The following is a 27,782-nucleotide window of genomic DNA, read 5'->3' as shown; positions in this document are numbered from 1 at the left end:
TTAGAGACTAAGCCTATGTGCTTAAAAGCAATCACTTTAAATCAAAGTTCCGCAGAAGAACATTGCTGGGCTTGAGATTCCCATCAGTGAGACTGAAATGTTGATCTGAAACTACTTCTTGCATTTTCTTATAGATGGAAGTGTTTGTCAGCAACAGGTAGAATTCATAGCTCTTAAGAACTAGAGTAACAATTTGCTAGCAGCTGGACATGTGAATTGGTGTGAGAGGTTTTTTGTTGTTGTGTCCCTTTAGATAAAGGGGCAGTCTGTAGAAGCCTCAGCTGAGGCCAGTGCTGGAGTTAGTGGTGGTATTCTGTCATGCCCATAGTGCTTGGGGTGAAACTGGATTAATATCACAGGAACTAATTTTGCTCACTTCTGAGCGTTTCCAGAAATTTTGACCAAATGCTATTACGTGTATTGTACTTTATCTGATTTCTTGACACTTAATAATAGTTCTATTTGACTGGACAATAACCTTTAAATATTTTGTTATCTGAGAAAGCCTCATTAAGCAGCTACTATCAGATACTAGTACTAGAAGTAATCCTATACAAATCTGATTCAGGCAGGTCACCTAGTTCTTGAGTCTGCAACATGACTTTTAAGTTTCCTTCATAAATCGCTTTGGATTCTGATGTAGACCAGAAAATGTAGGAATGGCCATTGAGGATCAGAGTAAAGGTCCATTGAAGTTGGTATTTTATTCTGTTCCTGAGCAAGGGATGCCTTAGAGAAGAGCAGATACCTGGGAAAAGAGGAAAAGAAGGGGACGAGCATTTGGGGCTACTTGTCCAGAATTTTAGAGCAGGTGTTTTCTGACCTGGGTGACATTTCTGTGCATCTAGGTGTCCTTGGTGGATTTTCTTCTGTGTTCTTGTTGAATCTTGTCTTCAGTCTCTGTACACTTTTGAAATACCCAAAATTCTTTGGCAAGAAGTTCCCCAGGTCAAGTATTTGTTGCGTGAAGAATCACCTATTATTGTTTGTCTGAACTTTGCTTCCATTAGCTTTATATGATGGCCCTAGTTCTCGTATTAGAAGAATATTCTCATATTGACAAAACTCGAATAAAGGATTGCCTCTGATCCTTGTTCTAAACTGCCTAAATATTAAAAAAATCTAAAGGTTTGTTTTCAAGCACCTTCAACATGATATAACCACAATTTATAGTTAGTTATATCATATTAAAAATGCACTAATGCTTTTCCAAATATTTATTTGTTATGGCTTTGAAGCTTGTTTATAGACGCTTCCTCCATTTGAACAATCCTTTTTCATATAGAATAATTGTTATAGTGGAAAAACAAATACAAACCAAATTCTGTGGCTTTGCCATACAAAATCAAGAAAAATGAATACGGCATGAAAGAAAATATTATTTGAGTCAGAATGAGGTCAGACAAAGTAGAAAATAGGACACAAATAATTTTCTAATGTGAGTGGACTGTTTCTCTAAATATATGCCAGGAGTTCAGAGTAAGTACTGAGCAGGATAGGTAGCTTTCTCAGTGAGTGTAGACTGTTGAAACTGAAAATAGTTTTTCAGGTTTCTTGTCACTGCCTATGCATACAAACACACGCTTGGATTTTAACAGGTAGGTCACTGGGTATTTTTGGAAGGTTACTCTGGTCGTAGTCATAAGGACTGGAAAAATTTGCTCACTTTCAGACACAGCTCCTGATATCAGGAAGAGCCAGGGCAGCAGCAATGCCATTCATGATTAGATAAGAGATTAGATAAGAGATAAGCAGGCGTTGCTTGTTGCAGAGCATTACGGGCATCTGGGGAGTGTAATTCATCCTCTTTCTACATTGCACCCTCAGAATTTGTGTCTCATGTTCAGTGGTTGGTTATGTCATAAAAAATTCCTAAATGATGCAGAAGGTAATATTTTCCTGTGAGTGGCATGTCACTGTGGACTGTAGTGAACTTGCTGTTCACACTAGAAACCTTGCTAAGGACAGAAATGTAACCAGACATAAGATAGGCACAAATTTATAGAAAAAAATCCGTTTACGTTGTATCAACAGCGTAGTTTCATTTACTGGTTTCTGTAGATTAGATTCTTGGGCGCTGTATTTCCATATCTTTGCTTGCCATTTTGTATTCTCAGCACATTAACAGTTAACATGTTTTAAGACTTCACCTTTTTGCTTTTGTGGAACATGTAGGTTTAGTGGAAATGGCAGAATTATGTTTCAAACCCAGTGTTGTAGATTTGAACATAAAGCCAATTTCTACTTTTTCTTTCTACCTATGAGAAAAAACAACTACAGCGGGCCACTTAGTTTTCGAGCACATTGCAAGGGAAGAGTGGTCTGCTTAAACAAACCGAGAAATGAGTCCTTTCTGTTTTTCCCTTCCTGATCAAGAGTAATTTCTTGTCAGCCATAAGCATCTCTGATGTCTCTGTTTGCAAATAGATTTTGGGTGTTCTTTTTAAAACTGCTTAAGGATTTAGATACCTTGTTGTCCCAATGACTTTTGGTTTTTTTTAGTTTTAATTCACATAAGTTTTGTGTCGTTTCAGTTAGTGGAAAAACCCAAGCTGAACATCAGTGGAGGCTGAAGTCTGAAGTGCTGTAGACTCTGAGGAAGATTTCATCCCGGATGCCTCTGTATGGGAAGGAATATTGCAAGAGTTCTGTCCCATGTCCAAGACTGGGTGGTGACAGATGATGTTTTAAGTTCTGGTCTTTGGTCTTTTCCTGTGCTTGGTATATATTACTTCTCCTTTACTTCTGTGAAAGCCTGACTAAAGAGAGAACATAAGGCAGTCATCTGTTGTATGTGTACTCATTAATTATCTCCCATTGTAGCAGGTGGCAGTGCTTTCCTGAGTACTGGTAAATAGGTACTGGCTTTCAGTTAGAAGACCTTTCCTTTTGACCTTTTGACTATTAATTGTTTCCCTGATGCTTGTGCTTTGCCCCCACACAGTGGTTCATCCTCCTGCAGTCTTATCCCTTCTAGAAGTTCTGCATCAAGTAAAAAGAAACACATGTGATCCAGGCTTTCACTAGCGTGTCCAGTCTTATTGCTTATGAAATCTGCCACTGAATGCTTTAGTATTCAGCTAATGGGGCAAGAATGTCTTCTGTTAGTGCTTTGGTGTTATTGATGCTTCATAGCCATAAACAGAGCTTTCTTCAATTGAATGGAAGGGGACAAAGTTTGTTTTCATAAAATGTATGCGCTCCTTCTTATTTGGATTTTTAAAAAGTCACTACAAAGTGAGACAAAAAGTCCTTTCAAAAGTTAGCAGTAAACACTGCTGAAGATTGCTATAGTTTGAATATACACTAACAGAACTCTAAGAGAGATGGTAGTCTAGAGGACAGGCAAATGTGTGCCTCATATATGTGTCCTACACTTCATACAATGGTAAAGAAGGAAAGAATAGACTGCAAATTATGTAAAAAAAAAAAGTTTACATTTCTCGTATTTAAGGTTTGTCTTCCTATCATCCACCTAAGTTTTAGTTTCTCTTAAGTCATTCATTATTTCCTGGAGGGAAATTCTCCCTGGTACCACCCGATTCCTTTAATTTGCCAAGCGTCCTGTGATAAGAAGGCAGTAGAAGTGAGATGAAATAGATAAGAGAGTAGTTTCAGTGGCAGAGGCTTGAGCACAAACCTGAAGGCCAAGCACCCCTCAGCCTCTATTACAGGGAGCATCCTCAAGTCAATCCCCTGAAACTCTGGGCTTGCATCCCCTGTGGAGCAAAGGCAGCCTTCTAATCTTGTTTGTCCCCTCAAGGTAATCTGAACAGGCTGTCAGAGACACAAGCATAGTTCAGAGGGCAGAGGGGTAAGCAGGAGCCCAGGGGCTTGGCGTTTTTCTTTCTTAAGCCTGGGAATGCTAGTAGTTCATTCAAGAACCTCTCAGCATGTTCACATTCATGTCTTGATCCCACTTTCATAGCAAAACAAAACTGTCAAGAAAGAACAGATATGAATCCAAGAATCATAAATACGGTCATTGCACTGACTTGGTGCCAGAGAAAAAGATGAAATGTGTATCCATGTCTCGGATATGAGAGAAGGCTCCCTTCTCCGTGATACCCTTATGTAATAAAAAGGTCAACAAATGTGATTGATAGAAACATTTACAGAGGAGGTCCCTAAAGGTAAATAGAAGAGGTATTTCAAGCTTTTACAATTTTATTGACATTTTGGTTTTAGCATGGACAGTTGAATTCTGATTCTCTTGTCTGCTTGCAATCTTGAAAAAAATATGATCTCAAAAAAAGAGGAGGAAAAGAAGAATTGTCAGTATTTTGAAGTCTCATTTTTTCTGTGTATGCATGTAATATGTATCTTTTATTGAAGAGCCAGTCTGAGAGAGTGGACTTACTCATTTGGTCCTTTTAGGAGTTATGGAGCTTTCATTATTCTGGAAAATTGTTGCAAGGAAAAGCTAGAAATCATTGATCTCAGGACCTCAGTGTGAGTGTTGCTTCAGTGCTTAAAAATTGGTTTTGGCATTCTGGCATTTTGTATTAGCTGAGTCAGAAAAAGCTGCTTAGCTCTCCTCTTTCCACTGTCTTCTCAAAAACTGAAGACTCATTTGGAGGTAAGGTGATTAACTGGGTCCAAATGTGCTCTCAAAACAAGCTACTTGTCTAATAACCTCTTATTTCCACAGATTTTTATAAGGTCTATATATATGAAAAATTGCTATCTGCAAAACAAAAAAATATTAGATTTTACCCAGTTTACCTATATTCTGGTAAGGAATAGGAGAAATTGATAGACTGATACTGGAGTTGCCAATGTGCCCTTTGGAGGGAAAAGTCTTATTTCACATATCCGCTGGAGTCATTGGCTGAGTCCATGGAGATACAGGCAAGTGGGATCTGGTCAACCTAGTACAACTTTTTTTTTTTTTTTTTTTTTTCCAAAAAATGTGATCATGTTCCTCGTGAATTTTAACTTTCATGGAATAAGATAGTTGGACCTGTCAGAGGTTGGTAATTGTTTAAAATAAATATATTTGTAATGATGCAAAATTATTGAGCATTGCTATGTTGAAATCAGCCTGCAGAAAGTTGTAGAACAATGTCACAATGTTGCCTGTTTCATGAAAGGGCAGATGAAACTTATCAGTGAGCCTAGTTGTACCTATAACCTAACTGTATATGCACAGAAGGAATTGTAAATTAGCTATTGTCACTGAGGAAGTAGATCTGGGTGTCACAGGTTTGATGTTTTTGTAGAACTGTGTACAATGTGTTATGGCAGTCAAAAAGGCATCTATAGTTTTTGGAAGCATTTAGAAAGGAATTATGGGAAAAAAAGAAGATAAAATATGAGAAAATCGTATTGCTTTCAACGTGTCATGTTGAAAGCAACGAGATGTGTGTACTTCCACAGTGTGTGATTAAACGGTAGAAGTCATTGTCACAGGATGCTGAGCTGGGTTTGAAGAAAATGCTTTGTAAGTACTGTAGATACGCAGCTGTAATAGTACAGAGTTTGCACTGGAACTCTTGCTAAGCATTAGATCTGACTAAAGGAAAACAGCTTATTCCTTTCACATTTTCCGAATTGCACTTAGATTCTCAGCCTACCTTCCAGATTCTTACACACATAGTATCTTCCTCTGTAGCAATCCACAGAAATTGTGAAGTCATCTGTGCGCTGACTGGCACTAATAGTTATTATTAAAAATAATTAACTGCAGGTAATAGTAAAAATAAGTTTTCATGATGGTTTTCAACAACAAAGATCTCAGGTTTATTTTTTAGGTAGCAAAATTCTTGTTTCAGTTTTGCACACAGAAACAAAATGTCTATTTGCTGGCCCAGAAGTTTCCATGGCAGTCTGAATAATTTACAAAGGATCCATTTCCTGCGGAGTCGCTCCTAATAGCCTGTTATAAACAAAAATAAATACAATGCTTGGAACAAGTCTGCAATATCAAGCCAGTGCTATGTGTAATTTTCCTGGGATTTTCCCATGTTATGTGATAACAACATAAGAAATGCAATCATTTCCAGAATGGGAAGGAATCCATAAGCAAAAGCAAGTAAATGTTACCTGATACATAACCAGGATGTTTGTATTAGTCAATATTGAGCACAGAGAGAGAAGTGGAGGACAGCAAGCCAGTGTTTGTATTCTCTGTTCTCCTAAGGAAGAGTTAGAAGTATTTTTCAGGGACTTTCCAGGATTACTTTCAATGACTTCCTCTATGGTTTGGAGCATGTATACATTAGAGAGAAATATACTTTTGGTATTATAAGAACAGTCACATTGAAACTTGAGGGAACAAATTACAGTTTGTGATTGAAAAGGCTGTTGATACAAGAGCAGAACTACAGCAACCAGGCATGGGAGGGGGAGTTTGAGGATAAGGAAATGACATGAGGTTGTTGCTTGTTGTTGGCTGGTTGTTGCTACTGTCCTCTTGCCCCCAAACTGAAATTGTTGATGAAAGAAGGAAGTGAATGTAGTTTGGAAGGAAGGTGAAGTAAGGGACCAAGAAAATAGCTGAGGACAGAAAGGACATGTAAACATCTCTGCTACATTTAATTGTGAGGAGGAGGGCAGTAGAAAAATGAATGGAAGGCAGTGAATACACAAGGCAGCTGTAACATGCAATGGCCTTCTGACAGCGTTGTAGAAATACAATTTAGATGCTAAATGAAGTGGCCGTGGGGAGCAGAAGCTTACATGAGATTCGGAAAAGGAGAGATGGACAAGAACATGTAGTTAGCTGCAGTGAAATTTCAGGGTCCTTCCTTTCATTGTGGTGCAAATGTCCTGACTTTTACTCACCGCCTGGTCAGCTTTCAGGTATGTTGCACAGACATGCACGTACACACACAAAGACACTAACTAAATAGTCTCCATGTTTTCAAAGGGTGCAGTTTTCTCTTATGGCTTCTGTATGGCCTGGTAACTGGCGGGTGACAGGGCACATTGTTCAGAGTTCAAGTGGCTGAACGCATCAAACTGGTGCTGAAATAACGTGGGTCGAGGAGAGGACTGACATCAGTTTTACTGCAAAGGGTCTTCAAGAAGAAGCAAGCCAAAGACAGCTCTCTCATTTTATGATCACCAAGTTAGCTGGAAAAAATCCTTCTTCTGTTTTAAGACTATGTAGATCGTAGGTAAAAGTGAAATCAAAGTGTGCATACCTCAAATAAACAAGTACATACTAGTTTAAAGCAATAGGCTTTAAACCTATGCCCTCTCTCTTATTCTCAGTTTCCTTCCTGAAGATGCCCAACATGTTGCTGGCTTTCATTTGGCTGCCGTTGCACTTTGAGCTGATGATTTCAGGGAATTGTTAAGCATGGATGTTTTAAACTACTGTCTTACAAACTGAACTGGGAGTCCTGTGGGAAGATGCATTACAGCCATGAGGGCTGTGCTCTCCAACAGTCCCTGTGGGACAGGAGATGGGGTGGTAACAATATGAAGCATCCCAGATTTATCTGCCAGAATCCTTCCTCGGTGTTCATATGCAGTATGAGTGCCTCTCTCCCAAAGGGGCTGAGCATTGGTGCCTGTGCTTGCTGGGGAGGAATAGCCAGGCCTTTTAAAAGAGGCAGGCATTTGTACTCAGCACTCTTCATATCAGGGATCAGAATAGGAAGCAGTTGTTACACAAGGGCAAATGCTTGATATTGGGCTACCCAAAGTAAAGGTTACAAATTCCCATTTTGATATTCAAATAGTGGCCTTTTGATGTAGTAACGATTTACAGCTCTGGAGCCAATCTGGACGCTGGCAGTGTTTAGGCATCTGAGGGTAAAATTCTCTTGTCTGCAAGGTACTTGAATAAGGAGCCTTGCCCTACAGTGCACCAGTCTGCAAGGACTGGGAATAGCTTGAAGAGAGGAGAGTGAGCATTTTACCCTACTCTAAGAGTTTGTTATTGCATTCAGTAATGTCAGATTACCTAATAGCGTGAGTTACAGTACCATGTACTAGAAATTTTCACTTCAGTTCTAGAAGTCAGGCTGAGGTGGCAAAAATCAAGCAGACTGTTTCCAAATAAAGCAAATGAAAATGTAAAATAACAAACAGATAACAAACAGATTTTTTTTTTTAAAAAAAACCATTTAATAATACATTGTTAGGAATAATTACAGTCTCACAAGCAAATTCTCTGTATGTGAGATGTAGTTTTTTCCATTTCCATTAGCTGATTGTGTAGCTAATTAGACATACAACCAAGTCCTTCTACAGAGCGATGAGATTGTGAATATTTCTTATGAAATGAATAGCAGGAATGGCAAATCCAGTGGAAATGAAATAAACTATAATTTTCTCTCTTGTATAGAAACTACTCAATAAATACATTTATAAATACCATGGAAATCACAATAAATAAATAAATACCAAACGCACTATCATACAGATTCTGTAGGCTAGATTTTTAAAGTTAGAAATCACAGTTCACAGTCTAGGCACAGTCTGACTGTGGTTCAAGAAACTGTTGTTGACACAACATACTAGTTTCTCTCCAGGGGAGCAGGAGGAATTATCAGTTTGCTGGTGTAATAGCAAAATAGTAAGGCTTAGCGTAAATAAGCTGTGCTCTAAGTGCATTGCACTTAACTAGTTGAGTTTGGCTGAAGTGGCTGCCAAGGGTTCTTCATTTCCTTTAGCAAACCACTTTAACTATTCAGGGTCTTCGTTGTCAATGAACAGCGTGTCCCACAGACAACACTGACCATTTTGAAAGACTTTCTTAAATAGATGAAGTTAAATAAATAAATAAATAAATAAAACAATCCATAATTAACATAGTAACACTGATGCAGGAGGTGGAAGGTGGTACACTGCCTAAATGATGCTTTTCCCGAATGTTTCCCTCAGCAGAGGAGCTGGAGCAGTTCCCAGATTTTTTCTGTCCTCATTTTTCTTAGAGTGGTGAGTCAGAATTGAATTGAGCCCTGTTAAGAGGTGAGGGAAGAGGATAGATTAAAAGGAGGTTCAAGAACAGTTATCATTGCTTAGCATTACACAGACAGCTAAGGATGAGTGGTCTGTTTCCAACTCTATGTGCTGTCTTGAGGCACAGAGAGAATAAAGTTGATGTTTCAAAAGCAATTACTGAAATCACAGTGTGTGCATATCTGGTGCCCAGCTAGGAAACTTCTGCAGCATGAGTTTCTGCATTTACTTGCATCAAGAAACTCATTAACTCGGAAATATAAATTATTAACATATGCTACTGTAAGTAAGGGGAAGATGAATTTTTTTAAAGCCTCGTTTTTCAAAGGAAGACAAACACTTCTGTGTTACTTTCACTCCAGACGGAGTTGCCGGTACTCAAAGGCTTAGTAGTGTCATATCGGCTTGAACAAAGACCTTGCAGCAGTCAGAAAGACTAAGACTAATTCTGTAATTAAGCAGCAAGTTTCCTTGTTCTTTAAATGTGATTAAGAGAAAATGGAAAGTATCGCTAAGAAATCCTACAAGCTGGCTTTTTGGGGGAGGTTTACCACGCAACTGCCCAAATTGACAGGGAATGGGACTTACTTGGCCAAAATTGCCTTTACGATCAGCTGTACCCAGGGAGCAGTGGGCTCCAAGCACACCTCTCTGCCGTCCTTCAGAGTAGCTCTGCAAAACAGGGAATAAAGAAAAGTCAGGAAACTACTACATGGATTTGTTTTACTCACTGAATGTAATGCTGCATTTTTAGATTAGTTACTATAAATTCATCCCAACTGCTCTAGGTTAGGCTTGGCCATTTTGTTTTATGTGTTCCACAACTGAGGAGACTAAAACTGTCCAGACATTGTCTGACTCTGTGTGCCTGCTCTCAAAGCAGTCACACACTCCCAAAAGTCTTTCTCAATATATGTGGGTGCTTGGTTTGAATTTGTTTACATTAGTAAAGCTTTCTTACACAATGATTGAAACCTCCAGTGGTGAAAATGTGTTTCAGCACTGTAAGGATTTCAACATTTTAGTCCCTCCTCCACGCTATTCCAGGTAACATTAGTTTCACTGTTTCCCTAAATCTGCTTGTGGGAGCTTATTTGTCTCTCTGAGACTGATGCAGGCTGTTTTCATGGAAGTTTTGCCTGCCTAATAAATGCAGGGTTTAAACTATGTTATTACCTCATGTATTAAGAACTGGCCAGCCCTCGAAATTCATGTTCTTCCACCAGAATTATTTAATATGTCGCATGACAGATAAATAACGATCAGTTCAGGAATACGTAAGGTCATAGAGATGATGAAAAACATGGTGTACTACTTAAAACCATCTCTCAAAAGAATAACCAAATCCAACTACATCATGTCAGCCTGCTAACTGTCGTACTTGTCATGAAGCGTAAAAGCCCCTACAGCCGCAGCAGCGGCAGAGCGTAGGTGAAGAAGAGGGAGGCTCTTGCAGAGCTACTTACATGACTTCAACGTTCTTGCAGTGGGGGCCGCTCTGTGTCAGCTTCACATCTTGAATGGATTTAGGAGGGATGAACTTTGAATGCGTGGCTATGCACTGGCACCGCAGCTCGGTTCCCATCCTTGCCAGGGTCATACCTGGGAGCAGAAAAGGAAGATCGTGGTTTGAGAGGCATCACTGTATCAGACATAAAGCACGACTGCTCTATTTTAACAACATTCTCAATTAAAATGCTGCATTTGTCCAAGCTGCCTAAATCCTCACGGTATAAAGATCAGTTGCTTATTTGTTCAGAGGAGCTGATGCCCAAGTACATTTAAAACTAAATTAACACATCTTTTAAAAATAAAACCACGTATTTTGAGGTTACTTGTACTGACTACACTGTACAGTTAATTGCATTGTTTTAGTATCTGGATCGACAAACTGGCAACTCTGCAGAAGTTAGAGCCCTAGATTTTTTTTCATTAATTGGAGGCCTGTCCATGCGTCTATGTTCATACTGCTTATTCTCCGTTCCCAGCTGTATATTACTTGCTCAAGGCAGTATGATCGTTAAGTAACAAATATGAGATCATAAATTGTTCTTTGTGTGAGAAGGGAGAGAAACGTTCAAACACTTCAGAAGAAGAGCCTGTCTCTAGCTGCATATACTTCAAGTGAAACATAGAAATAAAGCAACTTTAAGTTGCATCCTTAAAATTTTTCCCACATGATGTCAGTAACTCTTCAGTACAAGGGCTACGTGGTAGATTTCGGACTGAAGAGAAGTTGCTGAAAATCTCTCAAAAGAAACTAATTTGCTGAAACAAATATAAAGCTACCTTTCTGCAAGGACAAGCATCTCGGTAGATGCCTAGACAATACTACAGCCATAGGGATCTTGGGAGGGATTTACTTACCCTGAGACATAGCCGCTGAAATCAGGAAAAGAGCCAGGACAGCCACAAGTTTGCTGTTCATGATTAGACAGGAGCTTTTTGCTGGATTGTTTAGCTCTGGTCCTGTGGAGCAGTGACCTCTCTTGTCCCGGAGGATTGCTGATGCCTGATCTGGGTGATCCATCTGGTTTATATACCGTTTTGTGCCCAGCATGTGTGCACTGCTAGCATGTAGATTGCGTTAGAGGAATTTCCCAGATGCAGTAAAAATGAGTCACATGACTGTTGTGAAACTCCTTCCTAGATGACGAGGAATTATTCTGCTGAGAATGATATAATGTATTAATTTATTAAAATATGTTAATAATAGCCATGCATTCCAGTTTCTTTTGTAGACTTTTATAAGTTTTGTGCTTTTTCTAATGCATACCCTTATTTAGTAATACAACTTTATGATGGTTTCAGTTACGTTTATGTTGTAACTTTTCATTAGTTTATTCAGGGAAATAACTGTTCTTCATAGGGATGCCAGATCTATACTTGAGATACTTAATTCCTTATCTCCGTTTACGGTGATAGCTTCTACTTATCTGATTTTAAGCCTCTGGAGTGGAAATCAGGCAGTGCTGAAATCACTGAAAAGCTTTTTCACTGGGGTCAGGATTTTACCTCAGCATTATTTTGATGTTACTGGTTTTAATTTGTTGTTTTTTTCTTTTTTTCTGTTCAAGTGGCACCTTACAAAGTAAATTCATCTCTAATACTATCTGTTTGGTAAAGGAATTGAGGGTGCAGTATTCAAAGCTTCCTGTGGGAAGCAGATATTAAATTCTGAATGGCTTTGAAAACCATGCCTGCATTTTTCATGTCACATGTGTTAATGGATGATAAACAGAGGAGGCTTTGTATGCAAACAAAATAGCATGACCTGCTGAACACAACTGCTTTTGTTTCCTTTGTAAGTCTAGATATTTTCGATAAGTCTTTTCTGTAATCTTTTTCAGTGACCGTAACCCTAGGTCTTAGCAAAGGGAAATAACATTAAGTATTATGTCAGTGCTATAGACATTTCTGTTAAAGAACCTTCTTGCATGAATGCTGAGTGTTTATTTGCCATGGCTGGTAGAGAGATTACCTTGCGAGGGAGACAATTTCAAGGGAAGACTTGGGCTCAAATGCAGATCTGTTGCTTAAATGAAGATTTGTTTTTTTAACCCATCTGGAGTGTATGTGATTAGGAAAAGCCATTCTGTTTCGGTGCTGTAAAAACGTCATCCTTTTGATCATGATGACTTTTGCTGCTTGTCATCTCCAGCCTCAAAGTTTCACATTTTTGTGATCTGTGGATTTATAGAGGTACTTCTCCCCAACTCTGAGGAGTTCTTAAAAACCCCAATTACCTTTAGCATGTAAAGCGTTGTGATTTATTTATAGTAATAATTTAATAGTTTGCCCATAATTTGTTACAGTTTACTGTGTACCATTTATCATTAACTTACTTGATAAAAAGAACTTTGTGATGATAATTCATCTGTTTCCCATCACTACGTCAGCTGGCTCAAGAAAAGGTGCCACTGAGTTTGTCTCTCCTACCTCTTACTGAGTATTGAGTCAACAAAAGATACCGATTCAGACTCCTAATGGTGCTTCTCCTTAGCCATATGTCTTAGAGAACTTTACTGAAAAATACACTTAGTTCTCTGAAGGTGTGAAAAAAGGAGAGGATTTTACTAGCTACTGAAGGTTATGTTTTATTGTTTATGTTGTATTACGTTGTATACGTTACGTTAAATTAACAGGGTGGTTTCACTGGCGTCAGAATGTAGATGTTGGATCTTTAACCAGTTTACTTGGAATGAGGTTCTGCTGATTCTTTTCTCTTTTGCATTCTCTCTCTTTCTCTCCGTGTCTCTACATACGTATGCATGCACACAGGGTAATTAAAATTTGATTAGGGACCCCACTTTTCTTAGTTACTATTTTGCAGCTTTATTATCTAATTTTGGTGTGCGCTGAAATGTCATTAATGTCTGAGACAAAAAAAGGAAATTCCCCCTCAAATCCCCAAGTAAAACCATTGACTGCTTATTATCCTTACCACTAGACTCAGCTATTTCCTCAGTGTGGCAGTAACAGATCTGCAGAAATCCCCAGGTCAAAAGTGAAGGCAGGAGCCTGCTCCACCTATATGATTAACCCTGCCCCTGAGCTAAGAGTAAGTATCTGTCTAAAAGAGCAGGATGTTTGTAATGAAGTAAAAATCCACCATGTTTTCTGAGAGCTAAATCATCTCCTCTACCTCCACTTTTTCTCTGATGTGACACAGTTTCATCGGGACTGTGTGAAGGGGGTGTAATAGAGACGATAGTGGCATAAAAAGGTTGAGACACGAGATCAAGCCCGAAGGCCAGGCACTCTAACCCGTGTTCCTGGGAGTGCCGTGCTTCGCCCAAGTTCTCCCTACATCCCTTCAACACTTTGCCCACAATCTCGTCCCAGCCCCTGCCTATGGGAACTCCAAATCCATTATCTGATTTTGGCAGCATGTGCTTTCCCGCCAGCCATCAGAGATGACTTGTGCAAATGGAATTGCTGCCTCTTTTGAAGGATAACGTCACTGAGTGAGCTGATACCGCTGCAAGCAGAGACCTTCCATGCTTAAGCCTGTTAAAAGCACGCTTGTAACGAACAAAACAACAGTTATGCAATAGTCCGATTACTGAAAGACTGCTGAAAAGGGAAGTAAATGCCTCCCTTGCCTGTGTTTCAAGGCAGGATATAGGATGTGTTCTCCGTGCTGCAGCACAGAAACTAGTGTTTTTTCTTTTTCGTGACTCATTACCTTGTCTAATGAACACGAAAGTCAAAAAGGGAATCTTTTGGGATCTTGACTGGGATCATTTAGAGTCTTTGTGTGTAGCAAAGGATGCCCAAACACAAGGGACACAGTGAGGGGGATTCATGTGTGCTCTGGTGACCAAGACCATCATGAGGGATGGGGGAGAGCTGGGCTTCATTCCCTTACTGTTTTGAGTCCCCCCAGTTGCAGAGGAATGCTCCAGCCTCTGGGCTGATGAGATTACTCTCTCTAAGAAAATTAAGTATCTGTCTTGTTTTAAACAAACTCCAACCTCTCACTTGAGAATTCGTGCACACAAGACCCCAAAGACGCAGGAGACAAAGCTTTCGCTGGAACGAGGGTTCAGCTTGAGCAAGGTGAACTCTCTTGACTCCTGTCTCCTGTGTGTCGTCTCTACCAGCTATTCTTGTTCCGCAGGGAAAAAACCCCACTCTGTCTTCTGAAACCACCGCCTTTTCCCCAGAGGGGGCTTGGCATTTGCCTGCCTTTTGCCTGCCATTCCACTTGACACGTGGAGAGCAGAAGGGGCAAATACAGGGGCTGGGAAATAATCACTTCCGCTGCTCAGAAACTGGGCACACAGTTGTGCAAACACTTGGGGAGGGTTACAGTGAGGCAGAGCGTAGGAAGCAGACACGTAAAAAGCAGAATGTGTCCTAAACATCTGTTTTTTTACTTGCTATATGAGGAAGTGATAGCAAGGAAAGGAGAAAAGCTTAGGTCAGTTTGTGATTTTTTTTTTTCAAACTTAAGTGTCTAAATATAGATGGTTATGTACCCTTAGTCAGATCGTGGCAAATGCTGGACTTTCCTGAATCCCTCTGGAATCACAAAATAGCAGTACAGCTCTTTTTTAGTTGATTTGCCTTTTAATTTATATATTTATAATACATAAGTATATGTACTATAAGTATATATTTATGTGACTGCGTATTTATGATACATGTTTCAGCTCTGCTTTAAAACAGTCAATTCTGTACTGTAGCTTTCAGTTAAAAAATTGTTGTGGGTTAAATGAAATGTTTCATTTGATCCAATGCAATATGAAAAGTCATTGACAATATTAATATAAGGTATCTAGTAATATTAGAAAATTATACATTAATATTCATTATAATACTACCATAAAATATTAGCAAATAGTAACAAATATTCATATTAAACATAAATTAGATCCACCTGGTATGAACAGAAGAGATACTAAGTCCAACTAGAGAATTGTTAGGGACCAGCAGCTGGGGTTTTACCTCCTCTATGAAGGCTGTGTTTACTGTTTTAGTTGCATTTTCCTTTCATGAATTTGGGAGGAAGCATTTTCTGACTGTGGAAATAAGATATGGAAGTGGTAGGAGGAAACACATGGTAAGTTTTAAGAAGTTCGTGCGAGGAACTTTTGATTAATTTAGAAGTGGTCAGTAGACATAATATACATCATGCATTCATCTCTGACTCTTAAAATGTCGCTTGCTGTCATCTTACTGTCTGCTTAAACTACAGCCAATGCAGCTTGGCAGATGTTGGCCCAAACACTTCCTGGCAGTGCAGTCACAGTGGGGTATGCACAGAGATGGATGGAGAGTTTCTCTGGGGCACTCAGGTGAACATAGGTAGGTAGCCTGCCTGTGAAAGAAGTGCAAAAATGTAGACGTCTGAATCTTGAATAAAAATACACCGTTGAGTATTATAAATGAGATCTGTGTTGCATAAAAGCTGTTATATATAAACTTGCTGATCCATTGCATCTCAAGCCAGTGGACAGGTCAAATCTTACTCTACCAAAATGTGGGGGAGCAGCGGTGTGAAGGAATAATTGATGTATTTAGTCAGCTTACGAATTCAGGTTTGAATCCAAAGTTGGTCTGGTTGGGGGTTCCAGTGGGGGTTACTCCCTATCAAGAACGAGACTGTCCTGAGAGTTTCCTACATGTCCGTTTGCTGTCTGATGTTCTGCCTAGCCTGCAGCTATCCCCCAAACCCCACCCTCCCACCCTGGAGCTCAGAAGGTCACACTCCACAGGGCAGTCTCATGGTATTTTCACCTGCAGTCCTCCATTGCTGTGACCACATATCTCTGTTCTGGTGATTGCTGCTAGAATCTGCACTTTAGCACTTTATGTCCTTCAGAAACTACATTTATATTTAACAACGTTATATTTATTTTTATTTATATTTAATGATGTTATATAAACGATGTGTAGCAAATCATTAAGAAAAAACATCTTTAACACCCTTTTTGACAGTAGAAAGAAACTAACAGTAATGCAGTGGGAATTAACACATTACACCAATGTTCAGTCTTATAAGCAGTCTGCTGGACCCTTGAGCAGTAACATTTAACATAATGAATATGTAAGCTGCAAAATCCTTTTGCAAAGCAAAAAATGTGGTCTGTTATAGTATCAGGTAGAACTAATATGAGAACAAAGAAATTGCAAAAAAAATTCCTGGTTTATTAACATTAATAAATAATGCATTCTTTTCTTCAGAAATATGACTTCTAAATTTCTTTTTCTATATATGTATATATGTGTCTCTGTGCCTGCATCTTACTATCTATAAATGGAAATTACAGCGCAATAAATATAACTTCAGAAATAATACCAGTAATTTAGTATTTCTAATTTTAGCTGCTTCCTTCTGAAAGCCATTAAGTCATAGTCATTAGGCTACCCTGAGGCTGGCAGTGACTTAGACTGTTGATGAGACATAGCGAAGCACCTCACAGAAGGTAGTTTAGGTGTCAGTCCATGCTTACTTGCTTGCAGCTGTGCTGCAGGTACACCCAGTCAAATACTGTTGGATAACATCACCTATGAACACTCTTCATTTCCTTCAGTCAGTCATATTTTAATCAGCATTCTCCATTTCAGTGACTGGCATGTCTCATAGATAATTTTAAAGATACGCTACCAAAAAAATTATTTTCTGGGTAGTCATAGAAAATGAAGTCATGTTTGGTCTTTGCAGAAAACATTGCTACCGCTGTCAGGACTGGCTGGTGGAGGATCTCTGCCACTTTCTGAAAGATGGTTCTTTCATGGAGAAATGGGTGTGAATTCACTTCTCCCTTGGCCACCCAGATGTATCTCACTTTTGAATGAAATATCTGGTTTGCTTCATCACTTCTTGTACGGAGTGTTTGTTCATCTTTGTTGCATTACCTTCAACCTTTCCCAACTCTACTCTGTGTTCTTGAAGATGGGAGCCAGGGGCTGCACAGCGCTCTGCATGTGGGTGAGTCATGCAGTTACACAGTGGCATAACAAATTTTAGCAGTTAGTTCTTACTCATGTCCTAGTATGGGTTGGGTTTCTGGGTTTTTTGGTTTGGTTCTGAAGTTTTTTCCACTGCTGAGCCCTGATCTGATAGTCTTGTTGTACAATTTAGCATAATCCCAAGATCTCTCTCTTACGTGCTAGTGGTCAGCCTAGAATGCCTCATTTTTATATGAGCTTTGTAATTTTTTCCTCCCACGTCAACCATTTTCGCTACTTCCTGCAGTGAATTTCACCTGGTATTTTACAGCCTACTCAATGAGTCTCCTGAGGTCCTTCTGCAGTTCTTCATAGTTGAGCCTAGTCTTTACCACCCTCCATTTAGCATCACCAGAATACTTCAGCTTGTAGCAAATGACCTTCCCAGACCAGTTGTGGATATGCCAAACCAAACAGGACCTCACACAAGCTGGTATAGGAATCCATGGGTGATGGCCCTTTATCAAAAAAAAGCTGACCTTTTCGTTCTGTCCTTCATTTCTATGTATTCACCTGCTATGTACCCATTTCCAAGACTTCTTTCTTAGCCCCGTTATCTCTAATGTTTGGTGAGGGTTGTGAAAGGATTTCAGAAACACAGTTTGACTATACCTGTTGGACCTTCCACATCCGTAGGCTTGTTGTCACCTTCAAAGAACTGTAACAAACGCATAAAAGAAAACTTCCTTCAAAGCTGCACAGACTCTTCCTTATTATATGTTTATTCATGTGTTTACTAATTGTATCCTTTCTATTTCTATGTTAAGTATGACCATTTAAGGGTAACTAATTTCCTCTTGTTTATTCTTGTCCTTACAGCACTAAAACACATTCATTAAGCTTGAATTCCTTGATGCATCACAGATAGAGTTTTAGAGATAGACACAGCAAAGAAAATAAGTAGAATCAGCAACTATCTTGGGGGGAAAAAAACCCATGAAATGTAGTAATGTAGCAGAAGGGCGGTCTGTTCCTTGATGTTCTCATCAGCAAGTGTTTCCTCTTATTTCAAATCCTTAAAAAACTCCAAGGTCTATTTTTCCTTGACTTTTCTTTGATTGGTGACTCAGTGTTGTCTCTGGCCCTGTAATGAGATGAAGTATAAAGTGAGTTCAGAAATTTTTTAATGAAACAATTACCATTAATACAAGCTACAGGAAGAGCAACAGGTGCTCATAAGTTGTTAATGACCTATTTTCACTGTATCAACCAACTGACGTGCAAAGACAAAAAAATCCTGTGTTTACGCAAGTACTGCTCCAACAGAAAGGACTTCCATATGCCTATGTCCAAATTGTGCAAAGTAGGGACCTGACTGTCCCCATTTACAGCAGTGAAAGCTAATAAGCTTAGAAATGCCAGCTGTACATCTGAATTATACCCAGAAAGAGGAAGTGAGTCTTTTAGAGCTCAATTTTTGGAAGTGTCAAACATGCACCCAGGTCGTGCTGTCTCTCAGCGGATATTTAGGTGCATCATACCTGTGACCTTCGGGGTGGCTTAACACACAGGGAAGGTATCAAGCTAGGAAATTATTTTAATCCTCAGGCATTTAGAAATACAGGTTTAGAGAGAAACGCTGGAAAGAATTACTAATGCCTGAAGAGGGTGAACATTTTTGTCCCAAGAAATGAACATCTGCTTTCTAAAAATAGCTTTCAATTGAAGCTGTTCTAGTAAAGAAAACAACTTACCTGGCCAAAATAGCCTTTACAGTGAGCCGGACCCAGGGAGCAGTGGGTTCCAAACACAGTCGTCTGCCACCTTTCAGCGTAGCTCTGCCAAGAAAGAAACAAAGAAGTTAAGGCCAGGTGGATCCCTCCCACTCTCCTGATGTTTTGAAATTTATCTTAGCTATTTGTCAAGTAATTAACTGGACTTTCATTTATTAAACTTGTTTGATATTTTCCATCTAGTATTTCTGAGAGAAATAGGGAAAAGTTATTTTCCTATACTTTTTCTATACTTGGGCATTTAAGTTTGGGGTTTTTTAATGAATGATGTCAGTATTTATGCTTCATGATGCAATCTTTTTAATGAGCCTGATGAATTTTTTGGTTTCTGTTCTCTATCTGGTCATAGTTTAGCAGATCTTTCAGGAACTTAATTATCTTGGAAACTTTTTTTTTTTTTAAATCAAACCTGGCTGAAATTACCAATTACTAGTGAGGTAGAACTGGATGACACACAATGCTGCTCAGAGGGTATGATTGTACAAGTATTATTTGCTTATGAAACCATAGTGAAAGCATAAAAACCTGAAAGCTCCTTCTGTTTACATGAATGCATTGATTCAATTCATGTGAATAGTTCCTGATGTGATTTTAAATGAAGCTTACCGTATCTTTTACTTTGTACTCACATGGATTTTACAATTTAAGTTCCCCGCTCCTTGCATAGGAAAATGCTCACTATGCAATTCTGACATAGGGAATAATTCATGGTGTTTCAAACTTCGCCACATGCAGACCAAGTTAGTGGAAATTGTTTGAATTCATGTCAATGGGATCAATATTTTATCTTTGATTATTCTTCATTCTCCTAAATTATTAATTGTGCCCTGAATGTGTTATGGGGGATCTAATTCTCTCCTCTGGTGTTTGTCATATTTAAGATAGTAGCATAGAGAGACTTTTAAAATACTATCTGGAAGTGGCTTGTAACATTGGCAGGAAGTTAGCTTATTCCTTTGGATAGAAGGCCTAATACCTTATACTTAGCATCTATGAGGCTTTGCAAGGGACATGTAATTCCACCCAAAGTAAATAAGTAACTAGAGTGTGAAATGCCAAGTCACTTCCTCATATTGAAAGCCAGATGATATTTTGCAAAAGTGCTCACATGATTTCCACATTTTTGCAGCGAGGTCCTCTTTGGCTTAATCTCACATTCTGAATAGTCTTGGGAGGGATGAACTTGGAATGAGTGCTTATGCACAGGCACTGGAAGCCTTTTTCCTTTGTCTTCGCCAGGGCCTTACCTGTAGAACAAAAATAAGTTACCTCTAGATAAATGAACAATCTCATTATTTGCTCCTGTGAAGCAAAGAGTATTCCCTTTTGTCAGCTGCCTTTTTGTTACTCGGACACTCGGATTTGCTGAAGACTTTGAGATAAAATTAACTGCATCTGCACAACAGCAGCAGTTATATTTTCAGAGCTGCTGGTATGCAGATGCATTTAAAGTTAAACTTGTATCTCTAAGTGAAAATACTTAGATGTTTTCATAGTGTATTTGTGCCTGGCCAGATTCTACACCTGAATTGCATCACTTGAACAAAGTAGGTTAACGTCATTAACTATGTCCACATATTGTTTACTAGTTCCTGCCATGATCATCTGCTCATATTCTTTATTCTTTTCTGCAAATTGCATAATTCTTGCTTTGAGGAAGAACTATCATCAACTCGCCTACCAAGAATAAAAGTACAAATAGGAGAAAGTTGTCATTTCGAAAAGAAGAGATATATGGACACATTTAGAAAAAAAGTCCTGTCTTAATTCAAACATTTCTTAAAATCTAGGGTAAGGCATATATTATGGCATAGGAATAAACTAATTTTCTGACAGAAGCACATTTTACCCCTGGAAACAGCCACAACATCCTAACAGATGCAAATACAAATGATAATTTTTACTTCTGAATGACAATTTATTGAAGATGCACACCTCTTGCAAAAAGTCAACATTAACATAGCATAAGCCCACTTGCATATATATATATATATATATATATTTTGTTTTTATTTATTTATTCATTGGTTATGTGAGTTTTAAGAGACCATTCTCTTACCTTCTGACCCTGCCATTAAGACCAGATAAAGAACCAAAGCAACAACAACAGGTTTGCCATACATTGCTGTGCAGAAGTTTTCTTCTTAACAGATGTCCTGCTCTGGTTCTGTTTCACATCAGTTTTTATATTGAAAAGGTGCACACCCAGCAGCCTAAGTGCTAAACAAATGCTCTCCAGCACAACATGTGGCTTCTGTACACACAGGTTTCCTAATATGTGGGAGTGTTGCATAAGAAAACCAAATCTCTGTGCAGTCTGTTCAGTGGCACTTCAGAATTCCCTAACTTACTTCTGCTGCTGTGTATTTTAAATTATTTCTTTAGATTGTGATTATTATCCATCACTTTTTGTTTGCACTTCTTCATGGGATGTTAGTTTTAACCAACAATGCTGAGCTTGCACTTGGAAATTAATACAGCATTACCAGACATCCCCCAAGCCGAAATAGACTTCTTTTCCCCCTCTCTGAGTGTAAAATTTCTGTTCAGCTCTTTGCATTGAGTTTAAATGCCTTGTGCAAAAACTTATACCCAACATAATTACAGGAACTTTTCATCCCAATCTTACGTAATATATTTTGATATGACTCTAATGAAGTTATTTAGCCAGTGTCTTGTGAAGGCAAGACATAACTAGTTTCTATTGTTCTCTGAGAGGATTTTGTCATTTTCAGTTTGGCTAAAGGGATTTAGATGCTTAATTCTGTACTGAAAAGCTTCTCCAGTCATTGAACAGGAAATGATGAGCTTAAAATAACTGAGGCATTGTCACCTAAGTCACTTAAGCTCTCCTGAAAATTTCATTTGTTCAGAATATGAAAAGAGAAAGTATCTGACAATAAAAGAGTTGTAATAACACCTGATTAAAGTAAGTACTTAGGAAGTTACTTGTTTTTCTTTCTAACGTCATGCATCTAGAATAATCGTAGGCATTTAAACCAGAAGATAAACACATGTCATAAGTGAAATCTCTCGAGTATTCCTCAGGAATCCATTTCTAGAGTGCATACAGTTTAGTCATTGGGATATTGGATATTCTTATTTTTGTGAAGTGAAAAAAAGGTGGTGTCAAGGAAGGAAACTGGACCAAACTGTGATCTGATAAAACATGTTGTTCATGTGTATTTCAGTACTTTACTAAAATTAAGAAATTAATTGTGTTTTGAAAAGAAGGAGCCTGCCAAATGAGAGCCTTGGTATTGTGTCTAGGGGAGATGGCAGTTTGTCCTGGACATACATAGTGTCTGGCTTTTGCTCAGTGGGGAGCAGGACAACACTTTGGATATGTTAGCTAAGATAGTTAACTAGTTGTCCTGGTTTCAGCTGGGATAGAGTTAATTGTCTTCCTAGTAGCTGGTATAGTGCTATGTTTTTGAGTTAGGTATGAGATGTTTAGTAACATCTAAGTAGATAAGTAATGTTTAGTCTAAAGTCAAGGATTTTTCAGCTTCTGATGCACAGCCAACAGGAAGGCTGGAGGGGCACAAGAAGTTGGGAGGGGACACAGCCAGGGCAGCTGACCCAAACTGGCCAACGGGATATTCCATACCATGTGATGTCATGTCCAGTATATAAACTGGGGGGAGTGGGAGCGGGGGGATCACCGCTCGGGGACTAACTGAACGTCAGTCAGCGGGTGGTGAGCGATTGCATTGTGCATCACTCATATATTCCAATCCTTTTATTGTTACTATTATAATTTTATTAGTGTTATCGTTATCATTATTAGTTTCTTATTTTCTGTTCTATTAAACTGTTCTTATCTCAACCCACGAGTTTTACTTTTTTTCCCAATTCTCTCCCCCATCCCACTGGGTGGGGGGGAGCGAGTGAGTGGCTGTGTGGTGCTTAGTTGCTGGCTGGGGTTAAACCACAACACTAGTTCATAAGTGGTTTAATTGTTAAGTGTCTCAGTGTAAAAATATTTTGCCAGGAGAATTAGAAATTTCATAGAGTCCATGTTCAGCTTTGGAGAGACAATATTAGCAAAGCAGAAACAACAGGGAAGAACAGCCGACATTTGACAAAGCTAGTCATCAAGTCAGAAAAGCCGCAGTGCTTCTCTCAGCAGCCTCTGAGAGCACTGAAACACATTTTTGGAAGCGTGAGGGTTGTTGTTTTGTTCCTAAGAAAGGTGTCCTCTGAGTGCATACAAAACAGGAATGCAATATTTTATCATTTCTAGCCAGCCTCTGAATCATGTCTGACTGATGAGTGATAACCTATGGAGAAAGAAGGGATACAGTGCAGCCGCTGTGCAGATGCCCTGCCTAGGGTCCTGGGAGCACAGCCGTTGCTGATGTTTTGGACAGAAAAATTTACGAGAAGAGCCCTTCCTTGGCCGTGATTCAGCACCCAGTAACTTAACTGGTATTTTGCTGGTGATAAAGGTTATGCGCTTACGGTAAGTATCTGTGTAGCACTAAAACTGGTGCCAGTCCTTTAGGATACACACATACTTCTGTTGGGGTGCATGTAAAGTAGTTCTTCCCCACCTCTCCCCAATCTTGACTGCTATTTCTGACATGCTTACCTGCAAATTAGATCTCTGAAAGAAGCTAGCTTGAAAAAATCACTCAGAAAACCGGAAGGCTTAGTGTTGTAAAACAAGGCTGAACAAAACCTGTCCCCTTGAGAAACTTTGTCTCCTTAACATTCTGAGGATGAGGTCTAGCAGGCTGTGTAATGCAGTGCTGTGGGACAGAGGCAGAGATGGGGATAGGGAGCAAAGCGTTGTTGGAATAGTTGTCATCTTGCACAAGAGCTTGCTCAAACAGTACCAGAAACTCCCTTTTTATCTTGCACCATGAGCAAATGTGAGCTGTTTGTGCAGAATGTGGAGTAGCTCCTTACTGGAAAAGATCAAAGCAAAACAAATATCAAAACTTGCACAACTTTCCCATTCTCTCAAGTGTTCGCTGCTTCTATTCCAACCATTCCTCTGTAACTGGCTATGTCACTGGCAGGTGTGTGGCCGTACAGTCAGAGCTCTACTTTTTAGGACTTCTCCTGATGTAGTCGTCCCCCCCCTCACTGGAATTAGGGAGAATGCTCAGTGACTTCCTTAATGTTTATCAGATTTACCTGCTTATTTAAGTTAATGAAAAAACCTGTTCAGTGCCAGATTCTCAGCTGACATGCTGTCTGAGCACCACCACTGCTATGGCCTTGGAATTCCTGCGATTAAACCTTATTTGTTTAGTACTTTCTATCTGTGAATTTTATCACCCAGACCTCTGAAAACACTGAGTCTGGCAAGAAGAGAGGAAGAAAGTAGATTATTTTTTAATAATTCCTCCTATTGGAAACCATCTCCACTCACCAGAGGCAAGAATCTGCCGTTGTAATTTGCTGTGCCCCGCAACTCGGCCACCACTTGCCCTTCTGAGAACCCATTAAGTGATACAAAATGAAAGAAAATGCACCCTCTTTTTCAGTTCTGTATTCAGTAAGAAAATTAATAACACACAATATTGGAGTGAAAATATTTCAACAAGCATTTATTAGGTACATAAACATAAATATTTCCCATAAATAAATAAATAAATAAATACTGAAGACCAACTACATTCTTATGCAAAAGTAAATAAATATGCAAAAATAAATAAATAAATAAAATAAATATGCAAATAAATAAAGTGTTTTTTTCTTACCAAAAGATGGCATGAAAATATATGTTTATATCTTCACAATACTAATTAACAATAAATAATATCTTGAAAATGATGGCACAAAACCTGATGTCTCAGAATTTTGGCTACTTAATTTTGCAAGCTCCCCTCTTCCAGTCAGTAGCCTGCTCTGAGTGGCAGTGACCTAGGTACAGTTGATGCTACCTATCCATGTTTTCCTGGAGAGGAGTCACTGGTCTTTTCCTAAACTGTTAGCAAGAAGGGAAGGTGTCATTAGTGAAAGCTCTTCTGAAAGCGTACTGCACTGATCCAGCTGTGTTTAGCAAAAATGACTCCAGAATCGTCTCCATCTCCTTTCACAAGCCATTTTTTCTGCCAGCTTTTTCTGGTGTCAGTGGTTTCTCTCCTACATAATGAGACCTCTTTAAAAGTCATAAAGTACTGTTGTCAGCTAACTACAAAATCTCTCTAGATGCTGTTAGAAGTGTGAAGGTAGGAGGCAGGAGAAGGTGAGCTGCCAAAAGCTGGATGAGCATCTCTCCCATTTTTGCCTTTCTGGAAGAGTTAGGACGTTTTTCTTCTTCATCTTAGGACACTATCTCAGGTTTGGCATTTGCCCTAGAAAGAAAGAAAATGGAAAAGGAGACAATTAGAACTTGTCCATGGAACAGGTATCACTCGCTGTGATGAAATGCACCACTAAGGGTTTGTGCTTCTGTGTCCAAGCCCCTTAAAAGCTGTTACTGAACCTAAGGGACACTGGTACATTGTGACCTTTTCACAAGCACTCAGTAACTGTGGGCTTCCATAGTCTGATGCTTCACTTGACACCTCTCGGGCCTGATTTTTCCCCCGCTTGTCTAAATGCCATTAGTTTTGAAAAACTGATTGTTGCTTTCTACCATTGCAAGCAAGAGAAAACCAGTGGGTTAATGCCTGGATTTCCTGAGTACTTGAGCTGCAGGTTTTCAGTACGCTTGTGCCGTACGAGAGATGTAGCGATCATTCATGTGGGGTGTGTGGCACAGGGATTGAACCTAATGCTATAATTAAAGCTCAGAGCAATCACAGTGTTTGTCCCCATTAGTGAACACAAATGGTCGTAACTGCCTGAGACAGAATTTTTGAATGCTTTATGCTGTACATGTTTGCTAGCTCACTTAAAATACAGGTTTTTGATAAGCCATGCTCACTGAGAACAAATGACTCACTTGTCCAGAATTGCCTTGATGATCAGCTTCACCCAGGGGGCAGTGGGCTCCAGGCATACTTCTCTGCCGTCTGTCAGGGTAGCTCTGCAACAGACAAAAAAGGAAGGGGAAAGGTCTACTTAGTTAATTACAAGGCAATTTCCCTTTTCTCTCATAACATCATTCTAAGTGTACGCTTACATGTTCTACTTTAAACTGTATCAGGCTGTAGCCTAACATAAAGTTCGGAATTTTTTTAAATGCTTTTATATCTTCTCATATCTGTTTGTTTGAATGCATTAAATCATTTGCAGGATTCTCACTCTTTTCAAAATGCCTTCTTTTTTTTTCCCCAGCTTGCTTTGTATTTATGATGGTGTTTAACTGAAGGGCTAAATCTTTCCATCTTGATTCAGAAACTCTATTGCCCAGTCCATAGGAATTTTGTTATAGTAAGAGTTCTGGAATTGTGACCTGATTATATGATTTGTATGCTAATGGTAGTTTTTTCATTGACTTGAGTAGCAATGTGATCATATTTTTGACCTAACTGTTAAATTCCATGTTTTGATCACTTGCTCAGCATGGCTCCATGAGTTTAATTCTCTTCTCACGTGCTGGTAGAATTCAGAGTTTTCGCAAGTTATTTGCTATCTGGTGAGTGCGGGCTTAGGTTGAAATATTATATGGGGTGTTTAAAAAGTAGAGACTGGCAAAAACAACATGCAACTTATAACACGTAGCGTATCGTTCATAACAGCAACGAGCGTTGCTGTTCTGCATCCTGAGTAGCCGCTCCTGATGGCTTGTTACATCTATCAGAGAACACTTACATCATCCTTAATGTAAAATCTGTTTCCTCCTTGTTACGTAATCGGCATGATTTTGCAAAAGCACTTACATGACTTCAACGTTCTTGCAGTGAGGTCCGCTGGGGGTGAGGTTCACATTTTGAATGAACTTGGGGTGGATGAACTTGGAATGGGTGCTTGGGCACTGGCATCGGAGTTCAATCGCTGAGCGTGGTAAGGCCTTACCTGTAAAATGAGAAGAAAAAAAAAAAGGTGGTCTGTTTCACTGTTTCCACAGGAAGCATAACATGTTCTTTTTGCTTATGGTATTAGAAGAGTTATTTGCTGCACTTGTAAGGAGCGTCATAGCTCCCCCATCAGCATTTACACTAGCAATTAGTTAGGAGAGCTTTAGGAAGGATTTCTTTACCTTTTGTTCCAACTGCTGAGATCAGGAGAAGAGTCAGGACAGCAGCCACAGCCTTGCCCGTCATGATGCAAGAGTGTTTCTTCCTTGTGCCACCTGGGTCTGGTTCTGTGGTGAGGTGAGCTCCAGCAACCCCAAGGGTGGCGAGTGCCTGTGCTCTGGGACCTGCCGTGATTATATACTGCCTTGGCCTCCCCGGTGTACTCCCGCACCATGAGCAGGTCATAACAGTGGAAACTCCAAACCTGTAAGATGCTGCTGAGAAATGAGTCATAGGTGAGTGGGTAAGCCCCTTTCCCTAGATGACCACAAAATTGCTTTTCATTAACAGAAAGCACTTTATTAATTAAAGAAATAAAAAAACATCAAATAGGTACAAAATTGCCCTGCCCTTAGCTTTGTGGAATCTATGGGGGGTTTGTAACACTCTATTCCTCGTGATTATTTTCTTCTGTACCTTTGTACTTTTGATGTTATTATTATGTTACTGTTTGTGACTTTCCACTTCTGGTGGAAGGCATTTGATCTGTGATTTTCCATCTGTATGTCTTTGGGCTTTGATTTTTTTTCAT

At 39.2% G+C, this 27,782-nt stretch overlaps 4 protein-coding genes across 8 annotated transcripts in view; 1 reads left to right on the top strand and 3 right to left on the bottom strand.

The window, feature by feature from the left end:
- The window catches only part of RASSF6 (Ras association domain family member 6), a 131,551-nt gene that overhangs the window by 55,618 nt on the left and 48,151 nt on the right, over window positions 1-27,782 (top strand). The gene's annotated exons all lie outside the window — the stretch shown is intronic.
- LOC104319271 (interleukin-8) lies at window positions 8,062-11,461 on the bottom strand. Its single transcript, XM_009920946.2, has 4 exons — window positions 11,284-11,461; window positions 10,383-10,518; window positions 9,505-9,588; window positions 8,062-8,915 (listed from the first exon to the last, which is right to left on the bottom strand). Exons 1-4 carry the CDS (start codon window positions 11,444-11,446, stop codon window positions 8,885-8,887), a joined length of 414 nt encoding a protein of 137 aa, XP_009919248.2. The 5' UTR covers window positions 11,447-11,461; the 3' UTR covers window positions 8,062-8,884.
- On the bottom strand, window positions 16,434-21,408 carry LOC104319272 (interleukin-8). The gene is made up of 4 exons (XM_069774944.1): window positions 21,169-21,408; window positions 20,218-20,356; window positions 19,071-19,154; window positions 16,434-18,460 (listed from the first exon to the last, which is right to left on the bottom strand). The coding sequence occupies exons 1-4, from the start codon at window positions 21,230-21,232 to the stop codon at window positions 18,385-18,387; spliced, it is 363 nt and encodes a 120-aa protein (XP_069631045.1). The 5' UTR covers window positions 21,233-21,408; the 3' UTR covers window positions 16,434-18,384.
- On the bottom strand, window positions 24,707-27,436 carry LOC104324955 (interleukin-8). The gene is made up of 4 exons (XM_009929399.2): window positions 27,214-27,436; window positions 26,894-27,029; window positions 26,014-26,097; window positions 24,707-25,420 (listed from the first exon to the last, which is right to left on the bottom strand). Exons 1-4 carry the CDS (start codon window positions 27,434-27,436, stop codon window positions 25,390-25,392), a joined length of 474 nt encoding a protein of 157 aa, XP_009927701.2. The 3' UTR covers window positions 24,707-25,389.

Source organism: Haliaeetus albicilla, chromosome 1 (assembly GCF_947461875.1).
Source record: "Haliaeetus albicilla chromosome 1, bHalAlb1.1, whole genome shotgun sequence".
Taxonomy (NCBI): domain Eukaryota; kingdom Metazoa; phylum Chordata; class Aves; order Accipitriformes; family Accipitridae; genus Haliaeetus; species Haliaeetus albicilla.
Note: the sequence above shows the minus strand (reverse complement) of the source record. Positions and strands in the feature narration are given on the sequence as shown.

What these genes read in the sequence shown, in the direction of transcription:
- LOC104319272 (XM_069774944.1), bottom strand. Translation starts at nt 21,232, where the DNA reads ATGTATGGCAAACCTGTTGTTGTTGCTTTGGTTCTTTATCTGGTCTTA. An exon ending in CTTAATGGCAGGGTCAGAAG is followed by an intron (nt 20,357 to 21,168) that starts GTAAGAGAATGG and finishes TTTGTTCTACAG; the next exon opens with GTAAGGCCCTGGCGAAGACA. An exon ending in TGCAAAAATGTGGAAATCAT is followed by an intron (nt 19,155 to 20,217) that starts GTGAGCACTTTT and finishes CTTTCTTGGCAG; the next exon opens with AGCTACGCTGAAAGGTGGCA.
- LOC104319271 (XM_009920946.2), bottom strand. Translation starts at nt 11,446, where the DNA reads ATGGATCACCCAGATCAGGCATCAGCAATCCTCCGGGACAAGAGAGGT. An exon ending in TTCAGCGGCTATGTCTCAGG is followed by an intron (nt 10,519 to 11,283) that starts GTAAGTAAATCC and finishes TTCTGCTCCCAG; the next exon opens with GTATGACCCTGGCAAGGATG. An exon ending in GTAAAGGCAATTTTGGCCAA is followed by an intron (nt 8,916 to 9,504) that starts GTAAGTCCCATT and finishes ACCTCTTAACAG; the next exon opens with GGCTCAATTCAATTCTGACT.
- LOC104324955 (XM_009929399.2), bottom strand. Translation starts at nt 27,436, where the DNA reads ATGACCTGCTCATGGTGCGGGAGTACACCGGGGAGGCCAAGGCAGTAT. An exon ending in TGCAAGAACGTTGAAGTCAT is followed by an intron (nt 26,098 to 26,893) that starts GTAAGTGCTTTT and finishes TGTCTGTTGCAG; the next exon opens with AGCTACCCTGACAGACGGCA. An exon ending in ATCAAGGCAATTCTGGACAA is followed by an intron (nt 25,421 to 26,013) that starts GTGAGTCATTTG and finishes CTTTCTTTCTAG; the next exon opens with GGCAAATGCCAAACCTGAGA.